The following is a 26,622-nucleotide window of genomic DNA, read 5'->3' on the forward strand; positions in this document are numbered from 1 at the left end:
GAGTGGGTATGGCAGTTGTAAGTGGATCATGCAGCTTAGCTGTGGGCACACTGATGAGAACCGTGAAAGGGCATGGCTTGCTTTTTGAATTGCTCCACCTTGGAAGGACTGATGCTGGAGCTGAAACTCCAATACTTTGGCCACCTGATGCGAAGAGCTGACTCATTTGAAAAGACCCTGATGCTGGGAAAGATTGAGGGCAGGAGGAGAAGGGGTCAACAGAGGATGAGATGGTTGGATGGCATCACCAACTTAATGGACATGGGTTTGGGTGGACTCTGGGAGTTGGTGATGGACAGGGAGGCCTGGCATGCTGCAGTTCATGGGGTCGCAAAGAGTCGGACACGACTGAGTGACTGAACTGAACCTACGTTGAGGTTGTGATTTATCATGTATTCCTTGAAGCCTCTCCTCTTATTTAATTACCCCTGAATTATCTGCTCTGTGAACTTCTTTTGTTAGCTTCTTCAAATGATATACTGGCTTTTCTCAAATCCTTTCAAATTACTCATTCTTACCCGCTCAACTAGATTGTTGTCTACAGAGCATTTAGCTTGTATTGAGCTCCAAAATTTGTTTTATTTAAATAACATTTTAAAAATAGTAATAAAAGATATCCCTTCTGCACACTGTAGCAGTAAACTGGCAAAGTTTTACTGCCTTTGAACAGTGTGTTTGCTTCTTCAAGCTTATTAAAATGGAAATTCTATTTCTACAGGTCCAATTTATGAGAACCATAACCAAGAAGGCATACACCATAATGTTGACACATGGAAAGACTTGGAAAAACTTATAATGCAGAAATAAATAGTGTGCATGAGCAGACTGAATGCAAAACGTGTGTGTAAGGACAGGGAATGCAGTCGTGCTAGGTCAGTGGAGCTGGATGAGGTTAATTAGGGGAAGAGGAAATGGAAGTTGTGAGCTGGTGAGTGACTAAATTAGGCTAAGAGGAGAGGGCTTGAGCAAACATAAGAATATAAGAGATAAGCAAACTGTTTAGGCTGGCTGGAAAAGACAAGGCATTTGGAGATGACAGATGAGGTGGGGAATAGAGAGGGCCTTGGCAGACACAGAGGCAACTTGGATTTGACAGGGGAGACCATGGGGAACTGCAACTGAATATGGCATGATGAGAACAGTGCTTGATGCAGCTGTGTGTGAGAGGAATAGAAGGGAGACAATGAGGGAGGAGAGAGTTTTGATGGGAGTCCAAATGTGAGGGCTTGGGCAAAGTCTGATGTGTTGTAGGAGTGGGTTCTGAACTGGGTGAGAAGCGCATATGAACTGAAAAATGGAAGAGTTAATGAGTGAGCAAGACTGATGTAGTGGAGTCCCGGAGGGACCGCATCGTCCTGATACTCTGCATAGTTGTTACCTCCTTTGCAGCATTTTCTGGTATTCTACCCTCATTAGGAATCCCCTACAGACAGCTTGAGTTCTTGTTATAATCTGGGCCAACTTTTCATCTCTCATTTCTTCCAGAAGACCCAGCAGGCCAGCTTTGAAGAAAACCTGGAGAGAGGGAAAGTCACAAATGATCCACAGACTACAGGAGAGACAGACACGGCAGACGGTGCTTGGATCAGCTGTAAGTAAATAGCGGCTGTACCTTCGTGTGTCCAAACTTGTACTGGGTGTGATCAATATCGATGGAGGCAAGAAGTTTCTCAGAAGCCTTCTTGCTGTCAATGAACTGTCCATCTGGAATAGCACTTGCATTTAAAACTTTGTATCTGTTTCATTGAAGAAAGAATGAATGGTTAGGAAGATGTGAACATATATGAAAGTCAAATGACACCAAAAAGAAACATCAGTAAAAAGAAAGAAAGCAAAATAGAAAACCCAATTGTCCATATTGGTGAATCCATTTTTCCACGAGCTAATGCATACTTCCCTCCTATTTGTAAGAAATGCCACCTCCTCTAGCCTGTATTCTGTTCTACCACCACAAGACTATATTATTTGACTTACTTCATAATACCCACTAAACAGGGTACATAGAACACAATGAACAGAGGACAACAGTAAAAATGATTAAACAAGCACAGCATTTAGTGAAATACAACAAGGAGTGACTGGCCTTTGTTTAAAGTCCCCATAGAGGATTCTGCTGGGGAAGCCCTTCCTGCAGATGCGGATGCCCTCCAGCACCCCGTTACACCTCAGCTGGTGCAGGACCAGCTCATGCTCCATGGCCCCTAGAAAGAGATCACAGTGCATACTGCTGGGCAGTTCAACTGTCGCACTTGTGCCTGTTTGATTATTTCGTGCTCTTAGATCTTACCGGGAGTTTTGGTTTCATTGGGAATGATACAGCGTACGAAGTGGGGGTGTGTGCTCCTCAGATTGGTCATCAATTTATTTAAATTTTCCTAGAAAACCAGGGAGAAGGGACTTGATGAGAAAGTTCTATTTCAGGTTGCTTTTTTTGGCAATTATATGAAATGAACCTAGGCACTCTCTTAACTATTAAGTCTATGAGGCTTCAGTTGCTCTGTGTTTTAAGGGTCTCAAGAGTTGTAGCCTGCCAAATAACTGAAAGGCCAGAGTGCTACGGAGAAATATAGCTCTCTGTGGTATTCATTTATGACACCTAGGATCTGTCCTGTAAACAAACTGCCAATTCAAGTGGCATTGAGGCACATGAAGTGTTCTTGAGCAAGAATCAGAAAATAAAAGACTACCGTCTTGCTTTGCCACTAACGAGCTGCTTGAAATCCCTTTTGTCTCTCTGGGTCTCATCTGAAAATGGTTGAGATCACCTCTAAGGTCTCTCTTGCCTCTCTCAGTGCTAATAATTCTCACAGTACTAGTCTACAGTGGTGACCTATGTCAGTCACTGTCCCAGTGCTTGATTCCTTTCTTGAGTTTATTATTCCCTGGGACCTGTAACCTTTTGGGTTTTTTGAAGAGTCTAAAATCACGAGACTATATGACCTTCTGTAGGTGGATCTCGGATACCTGAGGATGATTCACAGTCTGAAGCATATGGGGCAGTTATTCCAGAAACAGAATAACTGATTATGATAGACAGTGGTGATTTACTCAACTGTAGAAAACCAGCATGTAGATATTTTTCAGTATTTCTTAGGTATATTCTTTGAGAAGTCAGAGTTGCTTTATTTTTTACATCTCAGTTAACTATTAGGATATAAAATAAGTAATGTGAGTCTCTAATCCTGAAAATATGTGTAAGAGTGTGTTTGGGGAGATAGTGCAAATTGGTAGTGAGAAAAGAACAGGGCCATTTTCTTGTTTAGGTTATATGTTATATCTACGTTTTAGTTTTAAAAGGAATGAGACTTAGCTATAGAAGTTCATAGAAATCCTGACAAAGCAGCCATTAGATCAGATGCTCCATATGTCCCCTTTTAGAAGAACCAGTTTTTAAGCCATCCAAGAGAATCACATTATTTGTAGTAATGTTATTATTACTGTTATTTAATTCTTTACGGGTATTTTTCTATCTTAATCATCCATTTAAATCACGAGATTTGGCTTTAGGTAATTTTCAGCTATCACAAAAAATTAAATCTACCTCAAAAGACAAAGATGCATTTTGGTGGAAAGATGTCCTAAAGGATGTGTCTCAGGCTTATTCTCAAAGAGGGACTCAGGAATGTTCTCAAAGGGCAATATTAGTGGAATAAAGATACGGCTTTCCGCAGGGAGACCTTTGAAGTTCAGCTGTGCTTCCTCAAAAATCAGCCTTATTATAGAACCAGAAAACTCCTAAAGGCATTTTTGGAGTTCCTGAATACATGAGATGAGCATAATAAGGAGTAGTGGGTAAAACATTCGGCCCTACAGAAGTACCCTGAACAAGAGGAAATATTTGAAATAATTCCTATTAACATTCCATTCCCTCCTAATTTATTCTAAATCCTATAATTTTAATAAGTCATAGAGACCATATGGATTTTTGAATTAAATTTGTACTTTACCCTGAAAAGGGCTGACACAGTCTGGAAAGAAGAGCCCTTCTTCTTAGCACCTTTCTTTGCACCGCTGTCTAAGATAAAAAGAAAACCCATTAATGAATGTATCCCAGAGGCTGGAATGGCATGTAAACTTTCTGTGGGGATAGGTTAATTTAAATCAGGGGCACAGAAAGTACCAGCTTCAGCACTAGCATATGTGGAAAAGAGACTGGCCAGAGTCTTCATGGAGGACTTCTGGTACAGCCCAACCACTGTGTCGTTCAGGGGGTCCTTGTTCTTGTCCAGCCAGCCGGCAATGTTGTAGTCCACGGTGCCCGCGTAGTGAATCAGGGAGAAGTGGGCCTCGGCTCTGCCCTTGACCACCTTGGGCTTCTGGAAGTTGGCAGACTTGCCCAGGTGCTGGTCATACAGCTTGTTCTTGAAGGAGGTATCTGTGGCCTTGGGGAACATGCACTCCTCTTCCAGGATGGAGAAGATGCCCAGTGGCTGAATTCAGAAAAGCAGACGTTGGTGTCAGTCTATCTTGTCTCAAAAGGTATAGTGGCTGTCATTTGATTGAATTATGAGCACTCCTAATTAAATATACTTAAAAAGTAAACCAGGATCAAGCTTATAGTCCTTTTGTTATCACTAGAATGACTTTCCACCATTCTTTCTCACATTCGATCCATAACATTATTTTTAAGTAAAAAAATAGCTAGATACAAACTCCAGATGTCAGCACAGCATGTGGAGGTGACATTAAAATGTCTGTATTTATCACATTAACTCACCTACTTGGTGAATTAATGTATTGTCAAAGTTTTATTTTTCTATGAAAAGAACTTAGTGACTTAGAATGATGTTTACTTTATACGCAATAGTATAAATAACCCAAACTTTATATAGGACATTTTGTGTACTTAATCTCCTTAAAGGTAGATTATGAACAAGCATAAGCAATTTGACTTCTTGACTTCCAAACAGATTATCTTTCATAGAAGCTCTAGCTGTGTTACCTCTGCATTAATTTTGACTTAGAAAATAGTTATTTCTATTGCTGACGTCTTGGGTCACAATGGTGATTTAAAACAAATGAGGTAGTTTCTCTCGTGAAGTAGACCATCTCAGTAGAGGTGCTGTTTTCAAATTGGGTTTGAGTCAGTGTTAGAACAAAACTGCTCAGGACAAAATGAAACTAAACTCTCTGGTCCTTCTGTAAAAGCTGAAAAGAGGAAATAATTTCTAAAGTAATTCTCTAACTTGTTCTGATATCAGTCTATTTAAGATTACTGTAATACTTTCTGAAGTTGCTTAAGACACTTGGGAAGGTTATGCTTACAGTTCAGATTTACTTTAGAAGTCAAACAGACCTTCTCAATGAGCTCAATGCAGGCGGCCAGGTCCATCCCGAAGTCGATGAACTCCCACTCGATGCCTTCCTTCTTGTACTCCTCCTGCTCCAGCACGAACATGTGGTGGTTGAAAAACTGTTGCAGTTTCTCATTGGTGAAGTTGATGCACAGCTGTTCCAGGCTGTTGAACTGCACAAAAGCAAATTTCCAATGTTAAATGGATTTTTAAAGTGGTAGAATTCATTACTGAAAAATCTTTTATTGAAAATATGTGTAATTCAGTAATGAAATAAAATTATGAACTAATTATTGTTTATTCAGAAATCCCAGGAAAGAAAGGATCATTTTTGACATGAGCCCTTTTTGTGATTTCTGGGCATTGTTTACAGCTGTCAGCCACACAGCAAGAGTTCTGGTAGAATGGACCTCCTTCCCCTTCTGAGATTGCCTGGGCAATAATGTGCATTAAAAGTACAACAAAAGTACAATCCAGTGAGTAATGGGTTCAGATTTAAGGGTGAAAGTAATTTATTGCAAAGCCTCACCTTTTTACCACCCCACTCTCTAATTCAAGGTGAAGTTCACATTTTCACTTTTGGCTGTCACTTTATTAAGGAAAGCTTTTCTTAAGACCTTTATTTGATGTACAAAGTGAAATTAATAGGTTAATTTCTCTTCATATCAAACATTTGGTAACTTCTCATTGTCACATCTGTGAAAGTAGGGACCTTGTGTGGTCTAGCATTGAAGATCTGATGAAGTCTTTATAGTAATCTTCGTTACTTTATAGACACCTTCGTTTTTATAGATGATGAAGCTAATGACCCAGAGGGGAAATGGTGGGTGTCAGATGAAGCTGGAAGAGGAAAGACTATGAACTGTCACTGTGCTTCTCCTTTTAGCTCCTTTTTCCTCCATGGGACGGAGGGAGCCTTGTGTATGGACCAAACACTACGGATCCAGGTTCCTATCTTGGCTTTGCCTTACGTGGCTGGAGGATCTTTAGCAAGCGTGCTGATTTTTTTGCATCTGTTCCTCCACATTTAATTAGAAGTATGTTACTCCTTCTTGGGTTATTGTGAAGATTAAATGAGGTAACAATTTGAAGTACTTAGTAGAGTGCCAGAAATACAGACTTCTCGATAAAGTGTGGCCGTTATTATTACGACTGCTATTATCCTGTTACCTCCTAGATATTTTGTCCTAGGTACTATGTTGGAGAAAGCGATGTAGACACTACAAATGTAAATGAATAATACCCAGCATGCTGCTGCTGCTGCTCAGTTACTTCACTCGTGTCCAACTCTTTGTGACCTCATGGACCATAACCCGCCAGGCTCCTCTGTGCATGGGACTTTCCAAGCAAGAATACTGGAGTGGGTTGCCATGCCCTCCTCCAGCGGATCTTCCTGACCCATGGATTGAACCCACATCTCCTACATTTCAGGCGAATTCTTTATCACTGAGCCACTGGGGAATACCCAATATATCAAAACCCAGATTGTCTTTCTCCCACTTTTTATTAATCTGAAGATAACTCACATCAAAGATCTCAAAGCCAGCGATGTCCAAGACCCCGATGAAGTACTGCCTGGGCTGCTTGGTGTCCAGCTGCTGGTTGATGCGGGTGACCATCCACAGGAACATCTTCTCATAGACGGCTTTGGCCAGAGCGCCCACTGCATTGTACACCTTCATGGACAGAGTAATGATTATTGGTCTTATTAAAGACATGAACTGAAGGCCTGGAAAATGTGTGATTCATGAAGGTTGTGTACTTACCTGCTGCACAGTCTGGCCTTTGGTGACATACTCATTGCCGACCTTGACCCTGGGGTAGCAGAGAGCTTTGAGCAGGTCAGCAGAGTTAAGACTTTGGAGATAGGCAGCCTTGTCAGCCACTGCAGAGACACAATTCAAGAAATATTGTTTAATGGCAGATGTTTCTTTAAGATAGTCTTTCCAGGTTCCTCCAATCCATTTTCATTATTATTTAAATAAAAAACTTTAAATAATTCTATAGAAGGTCAAGCAAGGCTTTCTGTACATTAGAGCATGTACTTGCTAATAAATGATCAGTCAGTTACACTGGCCTTTGGTGATTTGTTGCAAGCAGCTTTTGAGTCATTTAGCAAAATCAAACGTAAGTCCAATGTTAATGGAAATAACTTTACGTAAGACAAAAGCCAGAGTCCCTGCTCTTAGGTATGGTTGAAAGGTGACATGAATACACCTTATCTCAATTTTGCTCTTCCCAACTTACCATCAATGACCAGTTTCTTTATCTGAAAATGTGGGAACTAAATCTCAATGGATGATTCCTACCTCGTCCCCTTCTGAAATGTTGCCAATGACTATGATGTAAATGAGGGAGACAGAATGTCGAACTGGGATGGTCAGGAAAGGCTTCAAAGGAGCAGATAACTGTAGCTTCCATGGTGGTTTCTGTAATTTCCATATTCCTTCCACAGAGTATATGACTTTTCTTTCTCAGTTTCTTTTTATCTTACTTGGTGCCTAGATTGTCTGCAGGTTTACATGTAGACAACACACACGTGCACAGATATCTCGGGATATCCTCCACCCCAGCTCTGTGTTTGGGCAGACATTGTATCCCCCTGCTTGGTTTACCCAGTTGGTGCTGAAACACACCCATATGCCAAGTTATCCTGTGTACCTTCTTGTCATTTCTAAGGCAAAGTAAGCATATGGTTCTGTCTTACTCTCTCTCTGATCTGGCCCCAGGTTGTGCTTTTTAAATACATACTTATAAGTGGCCATTAGGGTTCATTTTCACTATTTGGTGTGTGTAGAAATGACGGAGATGTGGAGATGCTAAGAGGAAAAGGGGGCGAGGACAGAGTGCAGTATGTGTAATGTGTGCATGCCCTTCAGAAATTTAGTTGCAAAGGAGATGTGAGTTTAGAAGAGCTTTTTATTTTTTCTTGTCGTATTTTCTGTCTTAAACCCAGTTGGGGGTTCATTGGTACCTTCAGTGCCATCTGGCTCTGCTTGCTCCTCACGCTGCTTTTGCTTGAATTTCATGTTCCCGTAATGCATTACTGCCCCCGTGAGCTTGTAGATGGACACTTTCTCCTCAGAAGTAAAGCCCAGGATGTCTATGGCGCTCTGTCAGGAGAAATGACAGGAAAAAGGTTAGGGCAGAAGATATTAACATATTTTGATGAATTTACACTATATTCTAAGGTAACCACACTTACAGTATGGTTGCTATTATCATTCCCATGCATAATAGATTTTTTTAAAAGTGAGTTTATGTCTTACATCAGTGGCCATCAGCTCTTCTTGGTCATCAATGCTAGGGACTGTGATCTCCCCTTGACTGACAAAGGCGTAATCATATGGGTTGGTGGTGATCAGGAGCATTTCTGGGGACACAGAGTTCAGGGTGTATGTTTCACATTAAAAGTAGTTAACAAAAATCTTAACTTTTGTCTGTGAATTTAGGTTCATTCTTACCAATCAGATCTGGCTTCTTATTGGAAGTGATCTGATAAAAAATATGGTAGCTTCTTTCTGCCTTCAACTGGAAAGTAACTCTAGACTTTTCTAGAAGATCTGGAAAGAGGGGGAAATAGACATGGAATTAGAAAAAATATCAATGCTGCTGAGACAGTAAATGAACCACAATGTCTTTGGCTAAAATTGGGGATATTACAATAGGCTTCATTGAGATTTCAACTTGATGATTGATCCTGTTGGTACTGTATATAAGAATTCCAAATACATATGGCAATTACCCAAGGTTCTCACCATTTAAAAGCAAAGAGTGAAGTATGCATGCTCTAGTAACAAATCAGCTTTTCATATGGATGACTTATGACCTTTGTCTTATAACTGATCTTTAATATCCCCTCCTTCCTCAGCTCACCTAGATTCCTTGGTGAGGGATTACCTTGGAAACATCTACCAAACCTCAGATCAAGAGCAGATCACAGAATGCCTGCCAACCTGGCTCCGTCAGTCCTGCATGACCAAGTGATAGTTGGCAGGCTCTGCTACCCCGGCCCTCTGCCAAGGGATGGGCCCTTTTCTGAGAATTTGACTACCTGTGGAAATGTGGCCAGTTAGTGTGAAATGCATGTTTAGCAAATGTTAGATACTCTATTTGAACCAATAAATATGAATCCTTCTGCAAAAAAAGAAAAAGAGCAAATCACAGAAATGTGTTGTCAACCTGTAGATAACATATAGGAACCCGTGAATAGTCCTACTGTTTGTCCTGGAAAAAATGGCATAGTTGCTTCTGAGACTGGCATTTCAGAATGTGCTGCAGAGCCGTCAGTCTGACACTAAGGTAAGCAGAGCACACGGAGATTGTGGAGAATTACAGCATTAGCTCACGAGCAGCACTGGCGGCAGGCTCAGTGCTCACCACGTGTTGACAGTATCCCTGCAAATGACATCCCTGGTTGATCTGCCTGAGTTTCAATGGTTGTGTTACTCACATGTTTCAATATCAGCAGAAGCCAGTTTCCCTGTGGTCCCGAAGTGGATCCTGATGAATTTACCCTTGCAAGTAAAAAAGACGATGTTATGTACAAAATAAAACATGAATAAGAAGAGACTGAAATAACGACTGAGACATGCCTTTATGGGCATTTAAGGCCTGAGAAAACCCTTCTGTGACCCAGAGACTCACAAAGCGAGAGGAATTGTCATTCCTCACGGTCTTGGCATTGCCAAAGGCCTCCAGCAGGGGGTTGGCACTGATGATCTGATCCTCCAGAGTCCCCTGCAGAGAAACACAAGAGCAGAAACACAAGGAAGTCCGTGGCTTCCTGAGCGCCCTGCCCATCATGATTCTCGCATGCCCATCAGACCCACCTGCATTTTGCCAGGTTCCTCCTTCTTCTTCTCCCCAGTGACTGCAATTGTTGCAAAGTACTGGATGACACGCTTCGTGTTCACAGTCTTTCCTGCCCCAGATTCTCCGCTGTCAAATAAAAACCAGAGAAGAGATCAGAACTACAGCTCACATTGTCAACATCTAAGACAATCACCACCAATCAGAGAAGAAGGAAAAATCACATACGTGATCAGGATGGACTGGTTCTCACGATCTGTGAAAGAGAAATCAAGACCATCATTTTTAAAAATAGTGCACATTCACTATGAAGATTATTGACTCTGTTCAGATTAAATACAGTTTATTCTTTTTAACATTTTGAAGATATTGCCTGTGATTTTGGCTTTGGGTATAGCTCCCAGACAGTACTTGCCTCTTGGAGTAAAATTTGTGAAAATGAGAGGCAAAGAATCATCTGTTTCTTCTGGTATTTTATTAATTTAAAAACTTATGGGCAATTTCAAACCTATACAAAGGTAGAGAAAATACTGTTAAAAGCTCCTATGTACCTATGTATACAGCATTTCAGTAGTTACTATATGGCCAATTTTATATAATCTATATTCCCATCCCAAGCTTGGTTATTTTAAAGGAAATTCCAGGCATCACATACTTTCATCTGTAGCTATTTCAGTAAGAATCAGAATTCTGAAGTTTCATTTAACAGATAAAGAAAGGAACCCAGGGAAGAATAAGTGATTTTTCTGATAGATACATCACTTGTTAAGATATTTTGGTGTTCTTGACTTCTGGTTTATATATTTTTCGGCTGTCTGGCCTCCTCCCAGTTCTTGATATTAACTTGACTGCTGGTAATACTAAAAAAGGAAGAGATCTGGAATTGTATTAATAACTGTCACTGTTCATTTCCTTTTATTTCTCTCTTTTATACACATTTTCTAAGTAATGCAAAAACTGTCCCTCTATATGACTGATATGTTGGATTTATACCAATTTTCTGATCTGTTAAATTTTTAATTTTGTACTGATAGATTCTAGAGCATTCGTAAATCTAAAAAAAACCTATTCAGAGAAATAGATACAAGATGGATGCTATTTAGATGTGCATATAGACTTCAGGGAACTTTAAAGCTCTGTTTAGGGAAGTAGAGACAGATTTTGAAACATATTCAGATTGATTTCTTTTTCCAATAGAAGAAAAATCATGAAAGATCATGTCACAGCTAGTGGGAACATAGGTAAGAAAATAATGTTTTAGTCTCTAACCTGGTCAGATGCTACAGTTTTGCATGGTTTTATATCAAAATCATGTTTGGAGATAAGTAATCTTGAATTTGGAGCAGCCCTGAAAGCTGGGGGAGTGAGGACCTTGGTAGGGGTGGTGGTTTACATACCACCAGTGTAAATGCAACTGCTGCGTGTTAAAACCTCTGGAATGAGCCTGAATTTGAATAATTTCTGGAAGGTAGCTAGGTTCTGTTGACAACCAAAGACAGTTTACTAGCATGAAATCCTTATAGAATTGCTGGCCAGTTTGTAATGCAAGATTTGTATTTTATCCCTTTCTTTTCTCCTTTAAAAGACAATTTAAAAACAGTGCAACAAAATAAACAAAAGAGAAACCAAAATGGAACAAAATCTTCCCCAGTTTCTAATATCTCATGGAACAACAGGAAACTCAGGAATCTGGAATATTTCCAAAGGCAATACATTTGGTGTCTGCTGATAAAAGATTTTAATGCTATATTTGGGCCTGCAATTTGTATCAAAGCTGTTTGTTTATGTTTTGATAAGATAGGAGCAACAGACTTTGATATAAATTTTTAAAAAATGTTTTCAAAGAAAGATGGATTTCTATTTTCTTCCATTCTAGTAGGAAAATGCTTCAAAATCTTTGGGAGGGAAGTCTCAGTTCTTTCTATCTCAAACGCTGGCAGTGTTGGCTGTATCTATTAAAGATAAAGAAATTCACAACCCTTTCCAGCTATGGCTGGTAAGTATTTTCCTTGATTGCTGTGGATGTGAATATACTAAAAAAATATATTTGAACTTTTTTCCCTCTCCAAATCATAAATTAAAAAATATGGAAAAGCAACATATATGTAGGTCTGCTAATTGTTTCATTTAGGCTTCCAGTTTCTATCTGGGTTAGCTTGGGCAGGTCAGTGAACTCAGTGACTAGCTTCATTTTACTCATCTGTAGAGTGGCTGTGGGGAAGATTATGTGATGTTACAGCACTGAAAGTTTCTTGAAAACAGTGAAGCCCTGTGTGGCTGCAATGTATTATTGTAATCAAAGCCCAAAGTCTACTTGTTCATTCAAGATTCCGTTTCCACATTTCTGTAAATAGATGCATCACTCACTCACCAGTCAGCATGAACTGATAGGCGTTGTCAGAGATGGAGAAGATGTGGGGCGGGGCCTCCTGGCGCTTTTTGCCCCTGTAGGCTGCCACCACCTCGGGGTTGTACACCGGCAGCCACTTGTAGGGGTTGACGGTGACGCAGAAGAGGCCCGAGTAGGTCTGAGAAAATCAGAACACTCAACATGTGGGATTTGATTCTACTTGGAGAGATAGATGAAATAAAGAGAGGTTGAAGGGTGCTCACGTAGATCATCCAGGCTGCATAACGCTCTTTGAGGTTGTACAGCACTCCGGGCTCGTGCAGGTGGGTCATCATGGCCATGTCCTCGATCTTGTCATATTTGGGAGGGTTCATGGGGAAGACTTGATCTTCTCTGACAGTGAGAGTCTGGCAAGTAAAGTGAGAGTCAAGTTTGTATTAATGGTTGGAAGTAGGATTTATATGTATCTGCTTTGGTTATAAGACTACGATTGTGGGCACTTTCCATTATATTATTCAGTGTCCTTTAAATAAAAGCACAAAAATGTATTCATCTTAGAGTTTGATGGTAAAAAAAAAAAATCTGTTTCCTGTGATGAGCTAGAATACATCCTACTCTTTAAAATCTACTTTTTTCCTCCCACATTTTCATGTCCCAGGTTTATCCGTTTATATCATTTTACTTCAATGGGTTTAATTTTTTATTTCTCCTTGCCATTTATTATAAGAAACTTCAATTTGGGAGGAAGTAATGGGAAGATTAATGCATTATTTACCTAAGTAGATAATAATTCTTTTGATAGAAACTAGTTTTTATTTCTCCCAGGTTTGGAGATTTAGACTGGGAAGTGAGTGATGGAAGGGAAATGCTGGAGGCTGACTAGGGGCTTAAAGTTCTTTTGGTGGTTGGGAAAGGGAGAAGTGAGAATTTCTTTTACCTTCCAAATCTGATGTCTGTTAATGGACTGGAAGGGTGTCTGGACTGGCAATAAACTTGGAAATTGTGAGCAAGGAAGGCTTCAACTTGAAGTGAGGAGATGGAGAAATAAAACGGGAAGGATTTTCTCCTTATGTTTTTACTTACTGCTCCACGTTCTGTCTTTACAGTTACTTTCCCCCCTTCCTTGCTTTGTATGATGCTCTTCACATAGGATTCCTTGGGCTCTGCCACAAAGACTGATGTTTTAGCATCAAAGGGCTTGTTTTGGGCTTCAATCCGTTCCTTTTCTGATTTTCGAAGGTAGGGAGCGGCTTCGCCAAAAACAGCCATCTCAGCGTCTGAACTCGCACTCATGGTTGCAATTTATTTAGAGAGAATTCTGCCTTGGGGAAAGAATGGGAGAGAGGGAAAAGAGAAACCAGAAGTTATATACATGTGAGAAAAAAATTTGAAATGACAGAAATATTGAGGTTCCATCCCCAGCCTGGACTGTAATTGTTCTTCCAACCTGTGTTGACCAGCGTTCAACTTAATAAAGTATTAATAACACTAGCACAGGGCTGGTTTGGAATGAGACTGCAATCTGAGGCTTCATTTTTAGGGCTTTGAAAATTTCCTTCCCAGATGGCATGTCTTGATCTTCAGGGCTAGGGCACCTACAGCTGAGTGAGAATGGAATCCTTGCCTGTTTTAATCTCTAAACTCTAATAATATCTATAGCTAAGACTGTTGTTGATGGATTGTTTTATAGCAACTGTCATTCTTTAATCCTCAGATGCATAATGTTTGCATCTGCCATTTGCTGGGACAATCATAGAGTTAGGAGGGAAAGTTTGTCTTGGGCAAATGAAAGTTGATATCTTCCAAGCTACCAAAACCATTTTTGCCTTTTAGATGGCCTTTTTTTTTCTCTTGTAAGTCAAATAATTCTTTTTAACACCCACTTTATATTAAACATCTCTTGGTGGGTCATTAACCTCATAAGAAATCGTTATCACTCTAGGGTTGTTTTTTTTAAATATATCATTTGGCTTGTTACCAAGAGACTTAGCATTGCCTTAATTTCAAAATCTCTTTTAACATTCTCCTTTTGGCATGAAGGATTTGAACTGTCAGTTAACAGATCTAAGCACAGGGGAATGAGAGCTTCAGCATGAAGGTGTTTCATCCTGCATAAATTCCACAGGCTTCTTTTCTCTTCATCCAGAAAAAGAAAAGACAAAAGTGTAAGAGTTTATCACATGCATATGAGCCATTGTCCTCTGTTGATAGATATGTGTCTCAGCATTGGCTCATTACTTTGATTGGGTCTTTTCTTTACTCTCAGGCAGTGAATTACTTGGGGGAAGGGCCAGAATCTCTCCTTCTATTTTAAAGTGTGATAGCACTCTGTGGGTGTAATTCTTGTGATTTTTTTTTTTAAACAAACAGTAACAAATCTTTCTAAAAACTACAGTGAATCATGAAAAAGTAGCTAAAATACTATGGTTTTAAGCAGATGTTCATTTCTGTTTACATGTTTTAGATTAAGAATTTTTACAGGTATTTAAAAAATACTAGTGAAACACCCAAGTTTTCAACGCTTGTCAGTAGAAGGAGGTTGGCATGGAGTAATCCATTGCCCCTGACAGTTGTTAAGTGCAGCTGAGAACTCACTGTTAAAATTCATTCTTTCCCAAATGGTCCTTTAATCCTGGAACTCAAATGACGGTGGTCTCTGAGAATAAGACATTTGGAAGAAGTGATTTCCCAGCATTTCTAAGCAGACATTTGGAAGCACAACATATTTACATAACCGCAAAATGTAAGGAAATGGTGTACAATGAAGCGCTGTCCCCAGCTTTGTTAGGCTACATCCCTTCTGTCATCAATAAATGAATAAAGTGGAGTCTTACCTCCGGATTCCAGATGAAGATGCAGGTTCAGGAGCATCTAAAACTGTAAAGCAACGAGTTTCTTTTTAGTGAAGCTCTGAAATTCCAGTAAGATAGTTACAGAATTAAAACTTGCCTGGTCTAAATTACAGAATTAAATAAATTCCAGTACGGTAGTTACAGAATTAAAACCTGCCATGGCTTTATGAAAATAAAAGTCAGAGCTGAGAGGAACAATTTCATGCTCAGAGATGGGCTGCGGGGTAAGCTGTTTCTGTCCCCTGGAGCCCTGCAGGTCCCAAGGCCCCCATTCACTTACCTCTGGGTCCTTGGTGGAGATGTACCGGGAGGGCTCATCGTGCTTATATAGGAGCTGGTGTGCTGATGCCGCAGCTTGCTCCTCTTTGTTAGGGCAAGACATTTGGCAGCGTGAACCCTCAGAATAATTTGTTCTGACATTTGTCATGTTTGGATATAATTAGAAGTATTCATATCATTTTGAGTATGTGAACCAATCTCCTATAAATAATGTGACAGGGACCAATCTGCCGGCAGAGAATGCTTTCTAGTGTGCTGGGAAGGTAATCTTCGACAGTGCCTGGTGGGGCCTCAAAGTAAGTTCCTAAGAGCTATATTTGATTTGGCAAACTCTCACACATGCCTGTGGTAACCCAATGATCACAGCCTCAGCGAGCATTGCTTTTAGGGGCCTAACCACGTTTTCCTTCTTTGTTACCATAGGAACCCCCACCTCCTTCACTACCTTGGGTCACTGCCAAGGCTCACCCTTGGAGTCTGGGCTTGGGCAGCAAGGCCAAGGGGAGAGAAGATTCTATACTGAGTCCCTACCGTTAAGTCAGTGCTCATCCACCCAACACTGAAAAAAATATTATTTATTAGAGAATAATATGTATTCTTTGTAGTAAAAATACAGATAAGCAAAGAGAAAAAAATGTCTGTAATCTCATTATACAGAAGTAAGATAAGTTATAGATGTATAAGTTTGATCATACTATATACACATATATAGCACATATTTGCTTTACATTTTACTTAAAAAATTATATCATAGATAATTTTCATACCACCAATGAAATTTACACTCTTATTCTTTAAACAAATTATATTAACATTCTTTTAAAATTAGAATCTCCTTTTTTTAATGGTTAGGAATATTGAAGTATACTTTATATATAGCAAAATCCACGCTTTCTAAGTGACAGTTATATGAGTTTTTTTGCTACTATTTTTAAAAAATTTTAAACTTACAATAAAATTCACTTCTTTTGTTCTATGAGTTTTTCATGTGCACTGTTTCTTGTAACCACTACCATAGACAGGATGCAGTTTCTACCTTTTTTTCCCCCCAGTTGGAAGATTTATATTTTCCTAGAAGATTGCCCATTCCATGTGAGTTTTTATAGATTTTTTGGACATTTTTTTGTGCGTATCTTTTTATGGTTAAAAAAACTCTTGTGTAGTCATCTATTCCTTTTTATTTTTTTAACGTATTTTGATTTTGTTCTTTTTATTTTAAATCATATTTGCCAAAGTGTTGTCTTTGTGTTTGCTCTTTTTAATTTAGATTTACCAAATAAGTTTTCTTCTATTTTATTATTTTCTGCTTTTAATCTTCTTCATTCTTTTAGTTCTTTAGGTTTATTTTATTTGTGTGTGTCTAGCATTTTGAACTGAAAGCTTACTTCATTTATTTTCATTCTTTATTATGATCTTGCATGTTATTTATGGTTATAAAATTTTCTTTGGTTACTACTTTGGCTGAATCCCAGGGGTTGATATGTATTATAGTACCCTTGTACGATTGTCATTTTAAAGTTCTATTTCCATTTCAGCTCTCAATTTATCTTAAGTGTGGTTTTCTTTTTTTTAATTTCCAGATGTATAAATTTGGGCTTTGCGGGGGAGGATTCTCTTTCAGCTGCTGGTTCTTTCTCTTGTGCGTGTGTACACATGCAGTTTACTTCTTAGTAGATAAAATAGGAATGAGGGACCTCGTGTGTCTGTATTTGTGTTTGTGTGTTTATGTAATAAAACAGTTCAGGTAGCATCCAGATCAGAACTCCTAGGCAAAAACCGATACGCTTTTTGTCTCTGTAGTTTTGCCTTTTCTAGAAACTTCATACAAATGGAATCCTCTAGTGTGTAGTCTTTCATGTCTGGCTTCTTTTCCTTAATATGCTTTTTGAGTTCCTCCATGCTGTTGCATATATCAACAGATTATTCATTTTTGTTGCTAATTAGTAGTCTATGATATAGTGCCACATTTTGTTTATCCATTCAAATTGATGGATATTTGAATTGTTTCTAGTTTTGGCTGTTATGCAAAGTGCTGTTGATAATATTCCATACAAGTCATCATGTGGACATTTGTTTTCATTTCTCTTGGGGAGATAACTAGGAGTTGAGTTGCTAGAGACTCTTGAGAGTCCCTTGGACTTCGAGGAGATCCAACCAGTCCATTCTGAAGGAGATCAGCCCTGGGATTTCTTTGGAAGGAATGATGCTAAAGCTGAAACTCCAGTACTTTGGCCACCTCATGCGAAGAGTTGACTCATTGGAAAAGACTCTGATGCTGGGAGGGATTGGGAGCAGGAGGAGAAGGGGATGACAGAGGATGAGATGGCTGGATGGCATCACTGACTCAATGGATGTGAGTCTGAGTGAACTTCGGGAGTTGGTGATGGACAGGGAGGCCTGGCGTGCTGCAATTCATGGTGTCGCAAAGAGTCGGACATGACTGAGTGACTGATCTGATCTGATCTGAAGGCAATGGCAACCCACTCCAGTACTCTTGCCTGGAAAATCACATGGACGGAGGAGCCTGGTAGGCTGCAGTCCATGGGTCTCGAAGAGTCGGATATGACTGAGCGACTTCACTTTCACTTTTCACTTTCATGCATTGGAGAAGGAAATGGCAACCCACTCCACTGTTCTTGCATGGAGAATCCCAGGGATGGGGGAGCCTGGCGGGCTGCCGTCTATGGGGTCGCACAGAGTCGGACACGACTGAAGCGACTTAGCAGCAACTTCTTAAGAAATTGCCAAATTCTTTCTAACAATGGCTGTGCCATTTTACATTTCCACCAATAAGATGAAGCTTCCAGGTTTTTTCACATTCTCACCTACACTTGTATTGTCCTTTTTTGTTAAAGCCATCCTAGTGAGTAAAGAATCTGCCTGCAATGCAGGAAACCTGGATTCGATCCCTGAGTTGCTAAGATCCCTTGGAGAAGGGAATGGCTATCTATTCCAGTATTTTTGCATGGAGAAGTCCATGGACAGAGGAGCCTGACAGGTTATAGTCCTGGGGTTGCAAAGAGTCAGACATGACTGAGCAACCAGCGCTTGCTATATATCCTAGTGAGTGTAGAGTGGTATCTTAATGTGGTTTTAATTTGTATTTCCTTAATGAATTAATGATTTTGGTTACTTTTTATGTGCTTATTTACCATTTATGTGTTTTATCTAGGTATCCAATTGTTTAGTTCATTTAAAAAATTGGATAATTTTCGTATAATTTGTTTGAGATCTTTATACTCACATATATAGATATATGTTTTGATATAAGTCCTTTATCAGATATATGATTAACAAATATTTTCATGTAGTCTGTGGCTTGTCTTTTCATTTTCTTAATGGTGCCTTTTGAATAGCAAAAGTTTTAAATTTTGATGCAGTCCAGTTTATCAGTATTTTCTTTCATAGATCATGTTTTTACTATTTTTCTTGTTTTAAAAGTGAGGGTTCAGGATGGGGAACACAGGTATACCTGTGGCGGATTCATTTCGATATTTGGCAAAACTAATACAATATTGTAAAGTTTAAAAATAAAATAAAATTTAAAAAAAAAAAGGAAAAAAATAAATAAAAGTGAGACTATAATAGTGTGAGAAAGCTATTGCGTTTCCCTCCCCAGAGTCAACAACAGTTATCAGATTCCTGTGTGTCCTTAAGAGGTATTTTATGTATGTATAAGCAAATTTAGATATAGTCTTCCCCCATATGACTCAGTTTTTATACATTTTTTAGATCAGTGTATTTTAACCTTTTTTTCAATAACTTGCCCACTGAAGAGAGACATTAATCAAATTAAATTCATTAAGTTTAATTTCTCTTTAAGAAATTAATACTCAGCATAAGATTGTAATTAAATGGATTGAAATTTAAACTTAAATTAATTTCTCCATAACAAAAGAGATTAAGCAATAAGGTTTTTTCAGATAGGGTTGAGCTTTTTTTTCCCTGGGGGCCATAGTGAGGCACAAACTATTATAATGCCTAAGATTCTTTTGCTCTCCTAAGAACTAATTTTTACTTCTTAAGGACTGATATCACCTCCATTAAAAATGTATGTGTTAGATGTTTGAAAAGCATTTATGTTCTCTCATTGTTGGCTACAAATTTTTTTTTAATTTTATCATTCAGCTTATTATTTGTGTTTTTCAAATCATCTGTTTTTAGTTTTGTCTACTTGATCTGTGATTTTTCTAATAGATGTAAGTTAAGAGTCCACTCTGGTTATTATCAGATTGTTCAGATTTTTGTTTATGTAATTCAAAGTTAGTTGCTAACTCCATAGAAATTTATGATAGTTTTGTCTTTTTGGTAGATTGTATCTTTTTAAAATGAAATATGAACTATCCCTGCTGCTTTTAGTAGTAGTTTGCTTTGAGTTCTTTTTTTGCTAATATTTTGCTATACTGTGTTGCTTTTACTTTTGGGTAGCATGTATATGGACTATCTTTTTATATCTAGCTTAAAAAATCAAGTAACTACTTTAAAAATTCATTATATGAACTTCTTTTAATAGGTAAGTTTTAGAGGCTGCAAACTGGCGTGTATTTTATGGTGTACACAGTATAAGGGCTTCCCTTGTGGCTCAGCTGGTAAAGAATCCGCCTTCAATGTGGGAGACCTGGGTTCAATCCCTGAGTTGGGAGATCCTCTGGAGAAGGAACGGCTACCCACTCCAGTGTTCTGGCCTGGAGAACTCCATGGATTTTATTGTCCATGGGGTTGCAAAGAGTCAGACACGACTGAGTGACTTTCACTCACTCACTCACTCAGTGTCTTAAATATCCATGTAACTAGCCAGATGTTATTTCATATGATTTTACGCAAGTCACCTAATATCCGTAGGCTTCAGTTTGTTCATCTGTTAAAGGACAATTATAATAATTTTCCACCACCTCACAGGATTAATGAGAAATGTAGTTAATCCTCACAGGATCAGTGAGAAATATGTGTAAAGCAGCTACCATAGTAACTGGCAGTGTAGAAAGTATTTGATAAATATTGGCTATTATCACTCTGTTGAAAACCATGTAAAAGATAGGACCCTATTACCATAGGTCACAGGATATCGCTGGAGTCTTTTAAACAAGGAACTGACGTTTTAAGGTTTGCATTTTAAACACAGTTATGGTAGCATCATGGAAGATGGATTGGAAAAGTGCAACAGAGATAACCTACTTAAGCAGTTGTTGTGCTATTTTAGGGAAGAGTTGAGAACCTAAACTAAGCCAGTAGCTGTTGGAAAAGAAAAGAGGCGGGGGTATGTGGGGGGTGTGTGGGGGATTGTAGACTTGACTGTGCTTGCTGCTGGTGAAATATAAATAACTGTAGATGTTTAGGAATCACTTGATTTATTCTACCCCAAGACAATGAAAACTAAATTTCCTGAGATTACGGTAATGTTTCTCTATGGAAAGGGAACAGATTTGGAAGTAATAGACGAAGGATAGAGCTGTCATTCAACAGCAAATTGCAATATTCAGGTCAGTTCAGTTCAGTCTCTCAGTTGTGTCTGACTCTTTGCGACCCCATGAACCTCAGCACACCAGGCCTCCCTGTGCGTCACCAAATCCCGGAGTCCACCCAAACCCATGTCCATTGAGTCGATGATGCCATCCAACCATCTCATCCTCTGTCGTCCCCTTCTCCTCCTGCCCTCAATCTTTCCCAGCATCAGGGTCTTTTCAAATGAGTCAGCTCTTCACATCAGGTGGCCAAAGTATTGGAGTTTCAGCTTCAGCTTCAGTCCTTCCAATGAACACCCAGGACTGATCTCCTTTAGGATGGACTGGTTGGATCTCCTTGCAGTCCAAGGGACTCTCAAGAGTCTTCTCCAACACCACAGTTTGTAGTAAAAGAATACAAGTTTCCAGGAATAATAAATTTTTACTGCAACAAAGTAACAAGCCCACCCTTGAGTTCAGTTCAGTCACTCAGTTGTGTCCAACTCTTTGCAACCCCATGGACTGCAGTATGCCAGGCTTCCCTGTCCATCACCAACTCCTGGAGCTTGCTCAAACTCATATCCATTGGGCCAGTGATGCCATTCAACCATCTCATCCTCTGTCGTCCCCTTCTCCCACCTTCAACCTTTCCCGGTATCAGAGTCTTTTCTATTAAATCAGTTCTTCGCATCAGGTGGCAAAGTATTGGAGCTTCAGCATCTGTCCTTCCAATGAATATTCAGGACTGATTTCCTTTAGGATCCTAAAGGATCTCCTTGCTGTCCAAGGGACTCTCAAGAGTCTTCAACACCACAGTTCAAAAGCATCAATTATTTGGCGTTCAGTTCTCCTTATGGTCCAACTCTCACATCCTACATGACTACTGAGAAAATCATAACTTTGAATATACCAACCTTTGTCAGCAAAGTGATGTCTCTGCTTTTTAATATGCTGTATGTAGGTCAAGCCCACCCTACCTGACATCAAACATATTTTAGAAATGTAGTGATGGAAATAGTGTGAAGTTAGTGTAGGTGAAGATGAGTAGATTAATAGAACTACTATTAGTAGTCCAAAAATGGTTTCTGGCATGTACAGAAATTTAGTATATCAAAAGATAGCACTTCAGATCACTTGGGGGCAGGGAGAGAAAGGACAATTAGGTCCTTGCCTGATACCATTTATAAAAATAAATGCTAGATGAATTGAAATCTTAAGCATTAAAACAAAGCAAAACTGTAAAAAAAAATCAAGAAGAAATGGAGATACGAGTAAATAGAAAAAGTAGCCAAAAGATACAGACAGACAGTTAATGGAAGAGGCAATGCAAGTGGCCAATAAACTTGAAAATACTCAAAGTTCAGGATATTCAAGATCAAATGACAACTGGTATATTTCACCCATCATGTTGAACAAAACCAAAACCAAAACTGAACTAAAATTTCAGAAATGGAGACTTGATTGGAATAAAGATGCATTTATTTGGGCTTTATTCTTTATTAGGACAAGAAGCACTTGAATTGTGTTCTGCTAGACCATCACTTCATGGCAAATAGATGGGGAAACAGTGGAAACAGTGGCTAACTTTATTTTTCTGGGCTCCAAAATCACTGCAGATGGTGATCGCAGCCATGAAATTAAAAGATGTTTACTCCTTGGAAGGAAAGTTATGACCAATCTAGACAGCATATTAAAAAGCAGAGACATTACTTTGTCAACAAAGGTCTGTCTAGTCAAGGCTGTGGTTTTTCCAGTGGTCATGTATGGATGTGAGAGTTGGGTTATAAAGAAAGCTGAGCACAGAAGAATTGATGCTTTTAAACTGTGGTGTTGGAGAAGACTCTCGAGAGTCCCTTGGACTGCAAGGAGATCCAACCAATCCATCCTAAAGGAGATCAGTTCTGGGTGTCCATTGGAAGGACTGATGCTGAAGCTGAAACTCTAATACTTTGGCCACCTGATGCAAAGAGCTGACTCATTTGAAAAGACCCTGATGCTGGGAAAGATTGAGGGCAGGAGGAGACGGGGACGACAGAGGATGAGATGGTTGGATGGCATCATCGACTCAATGGACATGGGTTTGGGTGGACTCCGGGATTTGGTGACGCACAGGGAGGCCTGGTGTGCTGAGGTTCATGGGGTTGCAAAGAGTTGGACATGACTGAGCAACTGAACTGAACTGAGACTACAAAATGGGAGAGATTTATATAGACAAAATCCCACAAGGCTGCATAAACTGTCAGGAAGTGGGATTGGAACAGGTAAAAAGTGAAGGTGCTTGTTAAGCAAGGATTTTTGGGGTCTGTAATGATTATATGGTGGGGAGAGTACTTTAAAGTTTGTAGAGTTTTAATGTTTTGAAAATGGTTGTTAGTGTCCTCGAGTTTGATGCATTTCAGAGAAAATTCAAGTTTTCATGTAGGAATATGTCTTAAACCACATGTAAAATGTCCATCTAGCTCCATTTTGGATGCCTGAACCATCAGATCAGATCAGATCAGTCACTCAGGCATGTCCAACTCTTTCCAACCCCATGAATTGCAGCACACCAGGCCTCCCTGTCCATCACCAACTCCCGCAGTTCACTCAGACTCACGTCCATTGAGTCAGTGATGCCATCCAGCCATCTCATCCTCTGTCGTCCCCTTCTCCTCCTGCCCCCAATCCCTCCCAGCATCAGAGTCTTTTCCAATGAGTCAACTCTTTGCATGAGGTGGCCAAAGTACTGGAGTTTCAGCTTTAGCATCATTCCTTCCAAAGAAATCCCAGGGCTGATCTCCTTCAGAATGGACTGATTGGATCTCCTCGCAGTCCAAGGGACTCTCAAAAGTCTTCTCCAACACCACAGTTCAAAAGCATCAATTCTTCTGTGCTCAGCCTTCTTCACAGTCCAACTCTCACATCCATACATGACCACTTATATGCAGAGTACATCATGAGAAATGCTGGACTGGAAGAAACACAAGCTGGAATCAAGATTGCTGGGAGAAATATCAATAACCTCAGATATGCAGATGACACTACCTTTATGGCAGAAAGTGAAGAGGAACTCAAAAGCCTCTTGATGAAAGGGAAAGAGGAGAGTGAAAAAGTTGGCTTAAAGCTCAACATTCAGAAAACGAAGATCATGGCATCCGGTCCCACCACTTCATGGGAAATAGATGGGGAAACCGTGGAAACAGTGTCAGACTTTATTTTTCTGGGCTCCAAAATCACTACAGATGGTGACTACAGCCATGAAATTAAAAGATGCTTACTCCTTGGAAGGAAAGTTATGACCAACCTAGATAGCATATTCAAAAGCAGAGACATTACTTTGCCAACAAAGGTTCGTCCTTACTCCCATTTTGATTTTTTAAATGACCGTAAATATGTCATCAAAATTGATAGTAGCAAATGGTGATGTGGGGGAGTGGATGCTCTCATATGCTATGGATAAGGGTGTAAAATTCCAGGGCAATTTGTTCCATCTTTTGCAATTTAAAATTGCAATAATTGCCATCCTACTCTTTTCCTATAGAAACATGGGGTAGGGGTGGGGGGACAAGAGGTGTGCCTAGGCTGTGCATCTAACATTTCTTCTAATAGCAAAACTTTAGAAACAAATGTCCCTTCAGTTACTTTGTCTGTGATTAATTAAGTGGCCACCTGTTAAGTAGTGATGCTCTGATTATGTGGTGAGTAGTTGAAACCTAACACTCACTTTAATCTGAGATAGGGATCAACATAATGCATTTTCCACTTGTTTTCTTTGAGATGCAACCCTGGAAATGGAAAACCTTATTTAAAATGATGAGTCTCAGTGAACTCCGGGAGTTGGACAGGGATGGACTGGAGATGGACAGGCCTGGCGTGCTGCGATTCATGGGGTCACAAAGAGTCGGACATGATCTGATCTGAAACAAGCATGTGAAGAGTTTTGATGGCAATGTATAAGAAAACTGAGCTGTATTTTGCTAAAACTTGTTTATTGGTGTATTCCAACCCTTCTCCAATGCAGATATTCTTGTGTGACAACTCCTTTCTTTTAACTTGGAGCAAAAGTTCTTCCAAGGTCTGGCTTATATCCATTGTCCTTGCTCTTCTCACTGGTATCTGCTTACAATTAAGCCCAGAGCCAGCATTAAGTTACTGTATCTAATGGTCCTTCTACTCTGAGTCCTTGCCAAGAATTAACTTACAATTCCTAAGGTTCTCTTTGCCCTGAGGATTTTTCTATTTTTTCTCTTGATTGAAGAGAAGCAGAGGAATTACAGACGGTTGAGGCATTTCTGTCTTTTCCGATATGAGACTCTAGTTACCTCATCTTCAAGAAAACGAAGTAACTCCTGTCTTTTCATGACTTGTGCCAAAGAGGAATGTTGTTTAGATTATCTATGCTCTTCTATTTCTTTTTATTGGTGAGTAGCAGTCTGTTGTAAGGATATACCATATTTTTTCATCTATTCTCTTGCCAAACCATATTCTTTCTTTTTGTGGGCGTATCTTTTATTTCATTTGTTCAATCTGAGGAGTAGAATAGCTATGTCAAAAGGCGTAAAGGTATGTGCTTAATTTATAAGAAATGGTCAGACAGTTAAAAAACACAATTGAACCATTTTACGTCCTTACTAGTATACATGAAAAATGTAGTTGTCCAGCGTCCTTGCGAACACTTGTCATTGTCAGTCTTTATAATTTTAGCCATGCTTATGGATGTATAGTAGAAGCTTCTTATGATTTTAATCAGTATCCTTTAGACCAGTGATATTGAACATCTTTAAATCTGATTATTGGACCTTCACATATCTTCGTTTTGGAAGTGTATGGTAAGTTTTATGTGTACATTTCATGTTTTCATTTCAGTTCCTGTATGCACTGCAATGTGCTCACCACCAGAAGTTTAGTTTCTACCTAATCACCATATAGGTGGCCCCCCTTTACCCATTCCCCCCCCCCCAACTCCTTTCTCCTCTGGTAACCACTGTTCTGCTTTGTTCTCTATCTATGTGTTTGCTTTTGTTTGTTTGTTTATCCCACATATGAGTGAAATCATACGGTATTTGTCTTTTTTCCATATGATTGATTTCATTTAGCGTAATACCCTCAAGGTCCACCCATGTTGTTGTTTATGACAAGAATTCACCTTTTTATGGCCAAGTAGTATTCTATTCTGTATACATCTTCTTTATCCATTCATCCATCAGTGAGCACCTAGGTGGTTTTTATGTCTTGACTGTTGTAATAATGCTGAGAATGAACATAGGAGTGCATATATCTTTTTAATGTTTTCATACTCTCTGAATAAATATCCAGAAGTGGGATAGTTGGATCAAATGGGAGTTCTAGTCTTAATTTTCTGGGGAATCTCTGTACTGTTTTCCACAGAGGCTATAACCAATTTACATTCCCATTAGCAGTTCATGATGGTTCTCTTTTCTTCACATCTTTGCCAACATTTGTTATTTCTTTCTTTCTTTTTTTTTTTTTTTGGTAAAGCCATTCTAACAGGCTTGAGGTGATGTCTCATTGTGGTTTTGATTTGCATTTTCCTGTAATCAGTAATATTGAACATCTTCTCATGTGCCTCTTGGCCATCTATACATCTTCTTTGG

General features: G+C 39.3%; 1 protein-coding gene across 2 annotated transcripts in view; it reads right to left on the reverse strand.

The window, feature by feature from the left end:
* The window catches only part of MYH8 (myosin heavy chain 8), a 30,025-nt gene extending 14,427 nt beyond the window's left edge, over window positions 1-15,598 (reverse strand). The window contains exons 1-21 of one of the 2 annotated variants that reach the window (NM_001206174.3): window positions 15,589-15,598; window positions 15,291-15,333; window positions 13,540-13,778; window positions 12,720-12,863; window positions 12,478-12,634; window positions 10,335-10,362; window positions 10,127-10,235; window positions 9,942-10,034; window positions 9,748-9,811; window positions 8,759-8,857; window positions 8,564-8,667; window positions 8,269-8,407; window positions 7,061-7,179; window positions 6,821-6,970; window positions 5,297-5,467; window positions 4,121-4,430; window positions 3,948-4,015; window positions 2,288-2,375; window positions 2,084-2,201; window positions 1,613-1,736; window positions 1,379-1,515 (exon numbers count right to left, since the gene is read on the reverse strand). In NM_001206174.3, coding sequence (NP_001193103.3) covers window positions 1,379-1,515; window positions 1,613-1,736; window positions 2,084-2,201; window positions 2,288-2,375; window positions 3,948-4,015; window positions 4,121-4,430; window positions 5,297-5,467; window positions 6,821-6,970; window positions 7,061-7,179; window positions 8,269-8,407; window positions 8,564-8,667; window positions 8,759-8,857; window positions 9,748-9,811; window positions 9,942-10,034; window positions 10,127-10,235; window positions 10,335-10,362; window positions 12,478-12,634; window positions 12,720-12,863; window positions 13,540-13,749 — 2,432 coding nt within the window. In that variant the 5' untranslated portion in view covers window positions 13,750-13,778; window positions 15,291-15,333; window positions 15,589-15,598. Of the gene's footprint in view, window positions 1-1,378; window positions 1,516-1,612; window positions 1,737-2,083; window positions 2,202-2,287; window positions 2,376-3,947; window positions 4,016-4,120; window positions 4,431-5,296; window positions 5,468-6,820; window positions 6,971-7,060; window positions 7,180-8,268; window positions 8,408-8,563; window positions 8,668-8,758; window positions 8,858-9,747; window positions 9,812-9,941; window positions 10,035-10,126; window positions 10,236-10,334; window positions 10,363-12,477; window positions 12,635-12,719; window positions 12,864-13,539; window positions 13,779-15,290; window positions 15,334-15,588 lie in introns of those variants that run through there. The other variant, XM_015458666.2, reaches the window with a different exon arrangement.
* Between the last annotated feature and the right edge of the window lie 11,024 nt (window positions 15,599-26,622).

The sequence above is a fragment of the Bos taurus genome, chromosome 19 (genome assembly GCF_002263795.3).
Source record: "Bos taurus isolate L1 Dominette 01449 registration number 42190680 breed Hereford chromosome 19, ARS-UCD2.0, whole genome shotgun sequence".
NCBI lineage: Eukaryota > Metazoa > Chordata > Mammalia > Artiodactyla > Bovidae > Bos > Bos taurus.